Here is a 15,806-nt window from a genome sequence, read left to right as displayed (position 1 = left end):
GTTGTTGTTTAGTGATATAGACATGAGACACCTCAGATGAATAAGACTTAGCTCTAGTCACTAATCAGTACTACAGGTGAGAGACTGTGATACATAGTAACACATTATATACTAGTTGTTGTTTAGTGATATAGACATGAGACACCTCAGATGAATAAGACTTAGCTCTAGTCACTAATCAGTACTACAGGTGAGACTGTGATACATAGTAACACATTATATACTAGTTGTTGTTTAGTGATATAGACATGAGCCACCTCAGATAAATAAGACATAGCTCTAGTAACTAATCAGTACTACAGGTGAGACTGTGATACATAGTAACACATTATATACTAGTTGTTGTTTAGGGATATAGACATGAGACACCTCAGATGAATAAGACTTAGCTCTAGTCACTAATCAGTACCACAGACACTGATACATAGTAAAACATTATATACTAGTTGTTGTTTAGTGATATAGACATGAGACACCTCAGATGAATAAGACTTAGCTCTAGTTACTAATCAGTACTACAGGTGAGACTGTGATACATAGCAACACATTATATACTAGTTGTTGTTTAGGGATATAGACATGAGACACCTCAGATGAATAAGACTTAGCTCTAGTCACTAATCAGTACTAAAGGTGAGACTGTGATACATAGTAACACATTATATACTAGTTGTTGTTTAGTGATACAGACATGAGACACCTCAGATGAATAAGACTTAGCTCTAGTAACTAATCAGTACTACAGGTGAGACTGTGATACATAGTAACACATTATATACTAGTTGTTGTTTAGGGATATAGACATGAGACACCTCAGATGAATAAGACTTAGCTCTAGTCATGAATCAGTACTACAGACTGTGATACATAGTAACACATTATATACTAGTTGTTGCTTAGTGATATAGACATGAGACACCTCAGATGAATAAGATTTAGCTCTAGTTACTAATCAGTACTACAGGTGAGAGACTGTGATACATAGTAACACATTATATACTAGTTGTTGTTTAGTGATATAGACATGAGACACCTCAGATGAATAAGACTTAGCTCTAGTTACTAATCAGTACTACAGGTGAGACTGTGATACATAGCAACACATTATATACTAGTTGTTGTTTAGGGATATAGACATAAGACACCTCAGATGAATAAGACTTAGCTAAAGTTACTAATCAGTACTACAGGTGAGACTGTGATACATAGCAACACATTATATACTAGTTGTTGTTTAGTGATATAGACATTAGACACCTCAGATGAATAAGACTTAGCTCTAGTCACTAATCAGTACTACAGGTGAGACAGTGATACATAGTAACACATAATATACTAGTTGTTGTTTAGGGATATAGGCATGAGACACCTCAGATGAATAAGACTTAGCTCTAGTCACTAATCTTTACTTAAGGTGAGAGACTGATACATAGTAACACATTATATACTAGTTGTTGTTCAGTGATATAGACATGAGACACCTCAGATGAATAATAATTAGCTCTAGTTACTAATCAATACTACAGACTGTGATACATAGTAACACATTATATACTAGTTGTTGTTTAGTGATATAGACATGAGATACCTCAGATGAATAATAATTAGCTCTAGTCACTAATCAATACTACAGACTGTGATACATAGTAACACATTATATACTAATTGTTGTTTAGTGATATAGACATGAGACACCTCAGATGAATAAGACTTAGCTCTAGTCACTAATCAGTACTACAGGTGAGACAGTGATACATAGTAACACATTATATACGAATTGTTGTTTAGTGATATATATATGAGACACCTCAGATAAATAAGACTTAGCTCCAGTCACTAATCAGTACTACAGGTGAGACAGTGATACATAGTAACACATTATATACTAATTGTTGTTTAGTGATATAGATATGAGACACCTCAGATAAATAAGACTTAGCTCTAGTCACTAATCAGTACTACAGACTGTGATACATAGTAACACATTATATACTAGTTGTTGTTTAGTGATATAGACATGAGACACCTCAGATGAATAAGACTTAGCTCTAGTCACTAATCAGTACTACAGACTGTGATACATAGTAACACATTATATACTAGTTGTTGTTTAGTGATATAGACAAGAGACACCTCAGATGAATAAGACATAGCTCTAGTCACTAATCAGTACTACAGGTGAGACTGTGATACATAGTAACACATTATATACTAGTTGTTGTTTAGTGATATATACATGAGACACCTTATATGAAAAAGACTTAGCTCAAGTCACTAATCAGTACAACAGACTGTGATACATAGTAACACATTATATACTAGTTGTTGTTTAGTGATATAGACATTAGACACCTCAGATGAATAAGAATTAGCTCTAGTCACTAATCAGTACTACAGACAGTGATACATAGTAACACATTATATACTAGTTGTTGTTTAGTGATATATGCATGAGACACCTCAGATGAGTAAGACTTAGCTCTAGTCACTAATCAGTACTACAGACTGTGATACATAGTAACATATTATATACTAGTTGTTGTTTAGTGATATAGACATGAGACACCTCAGATGAATAAGACTTAGCTCTAGTCACTAATCAGTACAACAGACTGTGATACATAGTAACACAGTATATACTAGTTGTTGATTAGTGATATAGAAATGAGACACCTCAGATGAATAAGACTTAGCTTTATTTACTAATCAGTACTACAGACACTGATACATAGTAACACATTATATACTAGTTGCTGTTTAGGTATATAGACATGAGATACCTCAGATGAATAAGACTTAGCTCTAGTCACTAATCAGTACAGCAGGTGAGACTGTGATACATAGTAACACATTATATACTAGTTGTTGTTTAGTGATATAGACATGAGACACCTCAGATAAATAAGACTTAGCTCTAGTTACTAATCAGTACTACAGACTGTGATACATAGTAACACATTATATACTAGTTGTTGTTTAGTGATATAGACATGAGACACCTCAGATGAATAAGACTTAGCTCTAGTCACTAATCAGTACTACAGGTGAGACTGTGATACATAGTAACACATTATATACTAGTTGTTGTTTAGGGATATAGACATGAGACACCTCAGATGAATAAGACTTAGCTCTAGTCACTAATCAGTACTACAGACTGTGATACATAGTAACATATTATATACTAGTTGTTGTTTAGTGATATAGACATGAGACACCTCAGATGAATAAGACTTAGCTCTAGTCACTAATCAGTACAACAGGTGAGACTGTGATACATAGTAACACATTATATACTAGTTGTTGTTTAGTGATACAGACATGAGACACCTCAGATGAATAAGACTGAGATCTAGTCATGAATCAGTACTACATGTGAGACACTGATACATAGTAACACATTATATACTAGTTTTTGTTTAGTGATATAGACATAAGAAACCAAAGATGAATAAGTCTTAGCTCTAGTCACTAATCAATACTACAGATGAGACAGTGATACATAGTAACACATTATATTCTACTTGTTGTTTAGTGATATAGACATTAGACACCTCAGATGAATAAGAATTAGCTCTAGTCACTAATCAGTACTACAGACTGTGATACATAGTAACATATTATATACTAGTTGTTGTTTAGTGATATAGACATGAGACTCCTCAGATGAATAAGACTTAGCTCTAGTCACTAATCAGTACTACAGATGAGACACTGATACATAATAACACATTATATACTACATGTTGCTTAGTGATATAGACATGAGACACCTCAGATGATTAAGACTTAGCTCTAGTCACTAATCAGTACTACAGGTGAGACTGTGATACATAGTAACACATTATATACTAGTTGTTGTTTAGTGATACAGACATGAGACACCTCAGATGAATAAGACTTAGATCTAGTCACGAATCAGTAGTACATGTGAGACACTGATACATAGTAACACATTATATACTAGTTGTTGTTTAGTGATATAGACATAAGACACCACAGATGAATAAGTCTTAGCTATATTCACTAATCAGTACTACAGGTGAGACTGTGATACATAGTAACACATTATATACTAGTTGTTGTTTAGTGATATAGGCATGAAACACCTTAGATGAATAAGAATTAGCTCTAGTTACTAATCAGTACTACAGGTGAGATACATAGTAACACATTATATACTATTTGTTGTTTAGTGATATAGACAGGAGACACCTCAGATGAATAAGACTTAGCTCTAGTTACTAATCAGTACTACAGATGAGATTGTGATACATAGTAACACATTATATACTAGTTGTTGTTTAGTGATATATACATGAGACACCTCAGATGAATAAGACTTAGCTCTAGTCACTAATCAGTACTACAGATGAGATTGTGATACATAGTAACACATTATATACTAGTTGTTGTTTAGTGATATAGACAGGAGACACCTCAGATTAATAAGACTTAGCTCTAGTCACTAATCAGTAATAAAGGTGAGACTGTGATACATAGTACACATTATATACTAGTTGTTTTTTAGTGATATAGACATGAGACATCTTAGATGAATAAGACTTAGCTAAAGTCACTAATCAGTACTACAGGTGAGGCAGTGATACATAGTAACACATTATATACTAGTTGTTGTTTAGTGATATAGACATGCGACACCTCAGATGAATAAGACTTAACTCTAGTCACTAATCAGTAATACAGGTTAGACAGTGATACATAGTAACACATTATATACTAGTTGTTGTTTAGTGATATAGACATGAGACACCTCAGATAAATAAGACTTAGCTCTAGTTACTAATCAGTACTACAGGTGAGACTGTGATACATAGCAACACATTATATACTAGTTGTTGTTTAGTGATATAGACATTAGACACCTCAGATGAATAAGACTTAGCTCTAGTCACTAATCAGTACTACAGACTGTGATACATAGCAACACATTATATACTAGTTGTTGTTTAGTGATATAGACATTAGACACCTCAGATGAATAAGACTTAGCTCTAGTCACTAATCAGTACTACAGACTGTGATACATAGTAACATATTATATACTAGTTGTTGTTTAGTGATATAGACATTAGACACCTCAGATGAATGAGACTTAGCTCTAGTAACTAATCAGTACTACAGACTGTGATACATAGTAACACATTATATACTAGTTGTTGTTTAGTGATATAGACATGAGACACCTCAGATGAATAAGACTTAGCTTTAGTTACTAATCAGTACTACAGATGAGATTGTAATACATAGTAACACATTATATACTAGTTGTTGCTTAGGGATATAGACATGAAACACCTCAGATGAATAAGACTTAGCTCTAGTCACTAATCAGTACTACAGGTGAGACTGTGATACATAGTAACACATTATATACTAGTTGTTGTTTAGTGATATAGAAATGAGACACCTCAGATGAATAAGACTTAGCTCTAGTTACTAATCAATACTACAGGTGAGACTGTGATACATAGTAACACATTATATACTAGTTGTTGTTTAGTGATATATGCATGAGACACCTCAGATGAATAAGACTTAGCTCTAGTCACTAATCAGTACTACAGGTGAGACTGTGATACATAGTAACACATTATATACTAGTTGTTGTTTTGTGACACCGACATGAGACACCTCAGATGAATAAGACTTAGCTCTAGTCACTAATCAGTACTACAGACTGTGATACATAGTAACATATTATATACTAGTTGTTGTTTAGGGATATAGACATGGGACACCTCAGATGAATAAGACTTAGCTCTAGTCACTAATCAGTACTACAGGTGAGACTGTGATACATAGTAACACATTATATACTAGTTGTTGTTTTAGTGATATAGACATGAGACACCTCAGATGAATAAGACTTAGCTCTAGTCACTAATCAGTACTACAGACTGTGATATATAGTAACACATTATATACTAGTTGTTGTTTAGTGATATAGACATGGGACACCTCAGATGAATAAGACTTAGCTCTAGTTACTAATCAGTACTACAGGTGAGACTGTGATACATAGTAACACATTATATACTAGTTGTTGTTTAGTGATACAGACATGAGACACCTCAGATGAATAAGACTTAGCTCTAGTTACTAATCAGTACTACAGATGAGATTGTGATACATAGTAACACATTATATACTAGTTGTTGTTTAGTGATATATGCATGAGACACCTCAGATGAATAAGACTTAGCTCTAGTCACTAATCAGTACTACAGACTGTGATATATAGTAACACATTATATACTAGTTGTTGTTTAGTGATACCGACATGAGACACCTCAGATGAATAAGACTTAGCTTTAGTCACTAATCAGTGGTACAGTTGAGACTGGGATACATAGAGTAGTAACATATTATATACTTGTTTTTGTTTAGGGATAATTTATTATTATTATTATTATTATTATTATTATTATTATTATTATTATCATCATCATCTCAGGCAGCAATGTGACAATGATAAAGTCTAATCTGTTTTATTTAAACACATAAATAACAGAAAACAGCCACTCCTTATACTGACATTTTTTCTTTATTGATGAACTCTCACTTAATAATTTTTATTTTTATTTTTTACAGTTCTTCCTTTGGTAAGTACATTTCATTTTTACATTCTTGTACTAATATCCAGATATTATTATTTTTTCCATACTGAAAAGACTTATTTTGACTAATACTCTTTTTATTCTCTGCTATATAAGTTATTTCATAGGATTGTATTTCTCTTACTTTTAATTTAACAGCCACCGGCAAACGTAGGAGGAAACTTTCAGGTAAGATAGATAAAGTAAAACCATAACCGTGACTTGTAGCAATATTTTCATATTAAGTTTGGTGTTTAAATCGGATATAAATCCCCACATTTTTCATTTATGATTCTGACACAAATTTAAACCTATTTACAATTCACTTCTATTATTATATTTTCTTCATTCTCTCACTATACTTTATTGATGGTGCAGCAATGCAATAACTGGCTGAACCAATGACAACAAGGTATGCAAGAGCAGCCACCAATCAGCAGACAGCTTGCTCCCAATAATGCATTGCTTAGGTATATTTTTCAGAAAAGGAAACCTAGAGAACTAAGCAAATTAGCAATAGAAGTTAATTAAAAAAAGTATGTAAAATTGCATGCCGTATCTGAATTATGACACAAAATGAATTTTATGTCTGATTAAGACTCAGAAGAGAAGGTTAATGAAAGTAGGAATAAATCAGAGATTACATTAGATATTTCATACATTTTCTTTAATGAATTAAAGTGTACAGTAAAAAAAAATAATATTGTAATTATCAAATTTTTTTGTTATCCTTTGTCGAAGAAAAGACCTGCATCTAGTTATTTCAAGTTAAATAACATTATTATAAGTATTCTTCAAAACTGCTGCATCTAGTGGTTACAAGTGGTATTACATTATTATAAGCATTCTTCAAAACTGCTGCATCTAGTGGTTACAAGTGGTATTACATTATTATAAGCATTCTTCAAAACTGCTGCATCTAGTGGTTACAAGTGGTATTACATTATTATAAGCATTCTTCAAAACTGCTGTTTTTAGTGGTTACAAGTGGTATTACATTATTATAAGCATTCTTCAAAACTGCTGCATCTAGTGGTTACAAGTGGTATAACATTATTATAAGCATTCTTCAAAACTGCTGCATCTAGTGGTTACAAGTGGTATAACATTATTATAAGCATTCTTCCAAACTTCTGCATCTAGTGATTACAAGTAGTATAACATTATTATAAGCATTCTTCACAAACTGCTGTATCTAGTGGTTACAAGTGGTATAACATTATTATAAGCATTCTTCACATACCACTGCATCTAGTGGTTACAAGTGGTATAACATTATTATAAGCATTCTTCACATACCACTGCATCTAGTGGTTACAAGTGGTATAACATTATTATAAGCATTCTTCACAAACTGCTGTATCTAGTGGTTACAAGTGGTATAACATTATTATAAGCATTCTTCAAAACTGCTGCATCTAGTGGTTACAAGTGGTATAACATTATTATAAGCATTCTTCACTAATGGCTGCATCTAGTGGTTACAAGTGGTATAACATTATTATAAGCATTCTTCAAAACTGCTGCATCTAGTGGTTACAAGTGGTATAACATTATTATAAGCATTCTTCACAAACTGCTGCATCTAGTGGTTACAAGTGGTATTACATTATTATAAGCATTCTTCAAAACTGCTGCATCTAGTGGTTACAAGTGGTATAAGATTATTATAAGCATTCTTCAAAACTGCTGCATCTAGTGGTTACAAGTGGTATAACATTATTATAAGCATTCTTCAAAACTGCTGCATCTAGTGGTTACAAGTGGTATCACATTATTATATGCATTCTTCCAAACTTCTGCATCTAGTGATTACAAGTGGTATAACATTATTATAAGCATTCTTCACTAACTGCTGCATCTAGTGGTTACAAGTGGTATAACATTATTATAAGCATTCTTCACAAACTACTGTATCTAGTGGTTACAAGTGGTATAACATTATTATAAGCATTCTTCACATACCACTGCATCTAGTGGTTACAAGTGGTATAACATTATTATAAGCATTCTTCACATACCACTGCATCTAGTGGTTACAAGTGGTATAACATTATTACAAGCATTCTTCACAAACTGCTGCATCTAGTGGTTACAAGTGGTATAACATTATTATAAGCATTCTTCAAAACTGCTGCATCTAGTAGTTACAAGTGGTATAACATTATTATAAGCATTCTTCACTAACGGCTGCATCTAGTGGTTACAAGTGGTATAACATTATTATAAGCATTCTTCAAAACTGCTGCATCTAGTGGTTACAAGTGGTATAACATTATTATAAGCATTCTTCACTAACTGCTGCATCTAGTGGTTACAAGTGGTATAACATTATTATAAGCATTCTTCAAAACTGCTGTATCTAATGGTTACAAGTGGTATAAAATTATTATAAGCATTCTTCAAAACTGCTGCATCTAGTGGTTACAAGTGGTATAACATTATCATAAGCATTCTTCAAAACTGCTGCATCTAATGGTTACAAGTGGTATAAGATTATAAGAAGCATTTTTTACAAACGGCTGCATCTAGTGGTTATTCTTCACTAACGTCTGCATGTAGTTGTTTCAAGTTGAATAACATTATTATAAACATTCTGCACAAACTGCTGTATCTAGTGGTTACAAGTGGTATTACATTATTATAAGCATTCTGCACAAACTGCTGCATCTAGTGGTTACAAGTGGTATTACATTACTATAAGCATTCTGCACAAACTGCTGTATCTAGTGGTTATAAGTGGTATAACATTATTATAAGCATTCTGCACAAACTGCTGCATCTAGTGGTTACAAGTGGTATTACATTACTATAAGCATTCTGCACAAACTGCTGTATCTAGTGGTTACAAGTAGTATAACATTATTATAAGCCTTCTTCACAAACTGCTGCATTTAGTGGTTACAAGAGGTATTACATTATTATAAGCATTCTTCACTAACTGCTGCATCTAGTGGTTACAAGTGGAATAACATTATTATAAGCATTCTTCACAAACTGCTGTATCTAGTGGTTACAAATGGTATAACATTATTATAAACATTCTTCAAAACTGCTGCATCTAGTGGTTACAAGTGGTATAACATTATTATAAGCATTCTTCACAAACTGCTGTATCTAGTGGTTACAAGTAGTATAACATTATTATCAGCATTCTTCAAAACTGCTGCATCTAGTGGTTACAAGTGGTATAAGATTATTATAAGCATTCTTCACAAACTGCTGTATCTAGTGGTTACAAGTGGTATAACATTATTATAAGCATTCTTCACAAACTGCTGTATCTAGTGGTTACAAGTGGTATAACATTATTATAAGCATTCTTCAAAACTGCTGCATCTAATGGTTGAAAGTGGTATAACATTATTATAAGCATTCTGCACAAACTGCTGCATCTAGTGGTTACAAGTGGTATAACATTATTATAAACATTCTTCACAAACTGCTGCATCTAATGGTTACAAGTTGTATAACATTATTATAAGCATTTTGCACAAACTGCTGCATCTAATGTTTAAAAGTGGTATAACATTATTATAAGCATTCTTCACAAACTGCTGCATCTAATGGTTACAAGTGGTATAACATTATTATAAGCATTCTTCACAAACTGCTGCATCTAGTGGTTACAAGTGGTATAACATTATTATAAGCATTCTTCAAAAACTGCTGCATCTAGTGGTTAGAAGTGGTATAACATTATTATAAACATTATCCACAAACTGCTGCATCTAATGGTTACAAGTGGTATAACATTATTATAAGCATTCTTCACTAACTTCTGCATCTAGTGGTTAAAAGTGGTATTACATTATTATAAGCATTATTCACAAACTGCTGCCAAATAGTGATTACAAGTGGTATAAGATTATAAGAAGTATTTTTTAAAAACTGCTGAATCTAGTGGTTATTCTTCGCTAAAGTCTGCATCTAGTTGTTACAATTGGAATAACATTATTATAAGCATTCTTCGCTAAAGTCTGCATCTATTTGTTACAATTGGAATAACATTATTATAAGCATTCTTCAAAACTGCTGCATCTAATGGTTACAAGTGGTATAACATTATTATAAGCATTCTTCACAAACTGCTGTATCTAGTGGTTACAAGTGGTATAACATTATTATAAGCATTCTTCACAAACTGCTGCATCTAGTGGTTACAAGTGGTATAACATTATTATAAGCATTCTTCACAAACTGCTGCATCTAATGGTTACAGGTGGTATAACATTATTATAAGTATTCTTCATAAACTGCTGCATCTAGTGGTTACAAGTGGTATAACATTATTATAAGCATTCTTCACAAACTGCTGCATCTAATGGTTACAGGTGGTATAACATTATTATAAGCATTCTTCACAAACTGCTGCATCTAATGGTTACAGGTGGTATAACATTATTATAAGTATTCTTCAAAAACTGCTGCATCTAGTGGTTAGAAGTGGTATAACATTATTATAAGCATTCTTCACAAACTGCTGCATCTAGTGGTTAGAAGTGGTATAAAATTGTTATAAGCATTCTTCACAAACTGCTGCATCTAGTGGTTACAAGTGGTATAAGATTATTATAAGTATTCTTCAAAAACTGCTGCATCTAGTGGTTAGAAGTGGTATAACATTATTATAAGCATTCTTCACAAACTGCTGCATCTAGTGGTTACAAGTGGTATAAAATTGTTATAAGCATTCTTCACAAACTGCTGCATCTAGTGGTTACAAGTGGTATAACATTATTATAAGCATTCTTCACAAACTGCTGCATCTAGTGGTTACAAGTGGTATAACATTATTATAAGCATTCTGCACAAACTGCTGCATCTAATGGTTACAAGTGGTATACCATTGTTATAAGCATTCTTCACAAACTGCTGCATCTAATGTTTACAAGTGGTATAACATTATTATAAGCATTCTGCACAAACTGCTGCATCTAATGGTTACTAGTGGTATAACATTATTATAAGCATTCTGCACAAACTGCTACATCTAATGTTTACAAGTGGTATAACATTATTATAAGCATTCTGCACAAACTGCTGCATCTAATGGTTACTAGTGGTATAACATTATTATAAGTCTTCTTCACAAACTGCTGCATCTAATGGTTATAAGTGGTATAACATTATTATAAGCATTCTTCACAAACTGCTGTATCTAGTGGTTACAAGTGGTATAACATTATTATAAGCATTCTGCACAAACTGCTGCATCTAATGGTTACTAGTGGTATAACATTATTATAAGCATTCTTCACAAACTGCTGCATCTAATGGTTACAAGTGGTATAACATTATTATAAGTCTTCTTCACAAACTGCTGCATCTAATGGTTATAAGTGGTATAACATTATTATAAGCATTCTTCACAAACTGCAGTCATCTAGTAATTACAAGTAGTATAACATTATAATAAGCATTGTTCGCAAACTTCTGCATCTATTGGTTACAAGTGGAATAAAATTATTATAAGCATTTTTCACAAACTGCTGCATCTAGTGGTTACAAAGGGTATAACTTTATTATAAACATTCTTCACAAACTACTGCATCTAGTGGTTATAAGTGGTATAACATTATTATAAGCATTCTTCACAAACTACTGCATCTAGTGGTTATAAGTGGTATAACATTATTATAAGCATTCTTCACAAACTACTGCATCTAGTGGTTACAAGTGGATTAACATTATTATAAGCAAACCAAAAATCAGTCAAGAGATAGGGTGCACACGGTATAGTCAATATATATAGTGTTATATATCCTAGGTTACATTATTATTTAATTCTACCTCAGCAGTATCTTTCAACATATTATATATTTACGTAACAGTATTTCCAAAGTTCTGACCAGATAAGCTTTATATACACATTGAATATACTTATGTAGGAAATAGTATATTTATTATGCCCCAATATGTAAGTCTAGTTGTTACAATATTCCTATAGATTAACCTTAACTCAAAATGAATCGCTTATTAAATATCACACATGAATTATGCTAGAACAATTTATAACTGATTCAATGTCAAAATATTGATTAATGATTTAACAACACTTGATTAATGAAATATATCCCAATGTTGTAATAAGAATCTTTGCTCAAATTCAATGAGGCCCATTTATCAAGCTCCGAACGGAGCTTGAGGGCCTGTGTTTCTGGTGAGTCTTCAGACTAGCCAGAAACACAAGTTATGGAGCAACTGCTCCATAACCCTGTCCGACCTGCTCTGAAGAGGCAGACAGGAATTGCCACAAATCAACCCAATCAAGTACGATCAGGTTGATTGACACCTCCCTGCTGGCGGCCCATTGGCAGCGAGTCTGCATGGGGCGGCGTTGCACCAGAAGCTCTTGTGAGCTGCTTGTGCAATGCTGAATATGGAGAGCGTATTGCTCTCCACATTAGGCAATGTCTGTCAGACCTGATCCGCACTGTCGAATCAGGTCCGATAGACATTTGGTAAATTGGCCTCAATAAGTCTAATGGAATTTGCAGGGAAATATAATTCACTATTTTCAACCCAATACAATCTTATAATACTTAAAATAATCAACCAGAGAAATGTGTATATTATCAACACAATAGCCAATTTATGTGCAGTTCTTAAGAGGTTTCACAATACATTAAACTGAGTTTATAAATATGGAATACAAAACCTTTCCTTATATTAAAGTCACTTAGCACCAATATAATGAAATCTAGACTATGCAGGCCTAGACAATACCTACCTGTAACTACAAATAACACTTACAATTAACAGCTACACTTAAACTATAGCTATAGAATACCTGTGATTTAAAATATTAAATATATTTAACAATCGCGCATACTTTACCAGTAACCAATATTTGAGAATTCAATCTTCCATATATTTCTTATTGGTCATATATGAAGGCATCACTTATTTTGCAAGGGTACAGGTCAACAAGGAACACAGTAACCCCAGACAATTGTTTCGACCTTCATTGGGCCTCGTCAGTGAGGTGTAGCCATATTCCTCTAAGCACACGGAGCAAGGAGTCCATGTCTGGTTTCCCCTTTTTCGCATAGGGAGACTAAATACTTACAGAGAGATGTGCACTCACAGGAATGAACAACTGGCTCAATACCATTGTTAGCCTTATCTATGGTGATTTACCACCTGGGTGCAGCTTTTTAGCCAAGTAATGCTTTTCACAGAGTAGAACTTTCCTGTAGTATATCAGTCTGATCCCGCCTATTACGGTCAGTCCAGCGCCAAAATACCAGGCAATTCCTCTCTGAACATGGAACACAGCAACCCCAGACAATCGTTTCGGCATTCATTGGGCCTTGTCAGTGAGGTGTAGCCATATTCCTCTAAGCACACTGAGCAAGGAGTCCACGTCTGGTTGCCCCATTTTCCTATAGGGAGACTAAATACATACAGAGAGAAGTGTACTCACAGGATCGAACAACTGGCTAAATACCATTGTTAGCCTGTTCTATGGCGATATACCACCTAGGTGCAGGCCGAAACGATTGTCTGGGGTTGTTGTTTCTCTTGTTCAGAGAAGAATTACCTTATATATTTTGGCTCTGGACTTTCATTGGGCAGGGTCAGACTGATATGCTACAGGATATTTTTTCTCTGTGAAAAGGCATAGTGTGCTAAAAGAGTGTACACCCTGAGTTGCAATAAAAATGAACAGGCATGGAAGTTATTCTAGCTTTTGTTCTATCTCAGGAATGCATCTCTTTCCATTCTGATATATATATATATATATATATATATATATATATATATATATATATATATATATATATATATAGGTATGTCTCACTACAGTTTCCTACTTATAATATTTTAAGTGATGCATTGAAAAGTCATATTTCTATGAGTGGACTAGTAGTATAAACCAATAATTTCAGTATGTCATCAGTCAATATTTCAGGACCCCTAACAATATTTAATTTCATATTTAGTACATCTCCAATGCTGAGTGTATAAAAACATGATATAATTTACATCACAAATTATACACGCATTTATCCATTTCAGAATATAGAACCTTTTATACCTCCTAAATATCATTTGTCTATGAGATGTCTGAAAAACAAAGACAGCTACTGTTGAGCATATATTTTAAAAAAGGCAATACAGCTGTTCATTTAATATATTATATAAACCTGAGGCACATCTCCCACATCCATAAATATAAATTTATACAATACTTAGGGACACAATAACTGAAAATTCAACATAAGTCTCAATTTTGATGCTTTCAACTTACACAGAATTAAGAGACTTTAAAATTGTAAATCTTAGGTTTTCAACTTCCCTATACCACCAAGGGCATTTGGAGCTGACACAACATCTGGAGTTTGTGTATTGAAACTCAGCATGTGTCAATTAAACACCTAGATCATAGATATTTACATTTCCTGGCTATCCTGGAAATGTATCTCAAACTGCAGACTTCTAGGCTGCAATCCACAGGGGTTCCGGTGATCTAAGTAATAGGCTTCTTAGACCAAATTAGTTTTAATCTGGGGAAACCATACAACAACAAAAAACTCTATAGAAATTACCTCTTTTCTGAAACCGTGATAAAATGTTTTTGAGGTGTAACATTATTTCTTACAATTTGAGACAAATTTTCTCTTTTGAACTTTTAGATGTCTTAAGCAGCGAAGTGGGGTGAAGTGCTGTGGCTATAGCCAAATCAATTTATGTCAAAGTAGATATTAGTTAAAATGAAATATTACATTAGTTTATCCAATGCCACTCAGCAATACCCTGACAATAGCGATAGTATATGTGCTTGCAGTCCCAATCATATATCACACACATATGATCAGAAAGGAATAACTGAAAAAGCACAAGCTATCCTCCAATTCTTACCAGACTTTTATTCAGAGAGGTAAGGCGGTTCCTCACTTGCAAACAGTGTAAATTCCAGATGCTCACTTAATCCTCCATTGCACCGGGATAACAACAATAGCATACGTCATCACACTACAGCATTACGTGTTTCGACTCTCCCCCTCATGGGCTGGAATAGAGGCTTCATCAGATTAATTAAACATTCTTCCCAAACTTCTGCCATATAGTGGTTACAAGTGGAATAACATTTTTATAAGCCTTCTTCACAAACTGTTGCATCTAGTGGTTACAAATAGTATAACATTGTTATAAGCATTCTTCACAAACTGCTGCATC

The 15,806-nt window shown here is 33.3% G+C and overlaps 1 protein-coding gene across 3 annotated transcripts in view; it reads left to right on the top strand.

The window, feature by feature from the left end:
* LOC128642320 (uncharacterized) overlaps positions 1–15,806 on the top strand; it is a 74,018-nt gene that overhangs the window by 32,373 nt on the left and 25,839 nt on the right. For 2 of the 3 annotated variants that reach the window (XM_053695049.1, XM_053695048.1), the window contains 2 exons: positions 6,616–6,626; positions 6,780–6,809. In XM_053695049.1, the coding sequence (XP_053551024.1) occupies positions 6,616–6,626; positions 6,780–6,809 (41 nt within the window). The remainder of the gene's footprint in view (positions 1–6,615; positions 6,627–6,779; positions 6,810–15,806) is intronic. The other variant, XM_053695050.1, reaches the window with a different exon arrangement.

Source organism: Bombina bombina, chromosome 11, assembly GCF_027579735.1.
Source record: "Bombina bombina isolate aBomBom1 chromosome 11, aBomBom1.pri, whole genome shotgun sequence".
In the NCBI taxonomy this organism is placed as follows: Eukaryota; Metazoa; Chordata; class Amphibia; order Anura; family Bombinatoridae; genus Bombina; species Bombina bombina.
Note: the sequence above shows the minus strand (reverse complement) of the source record. Positions and strands in the feature narration are given on the sequence as shown.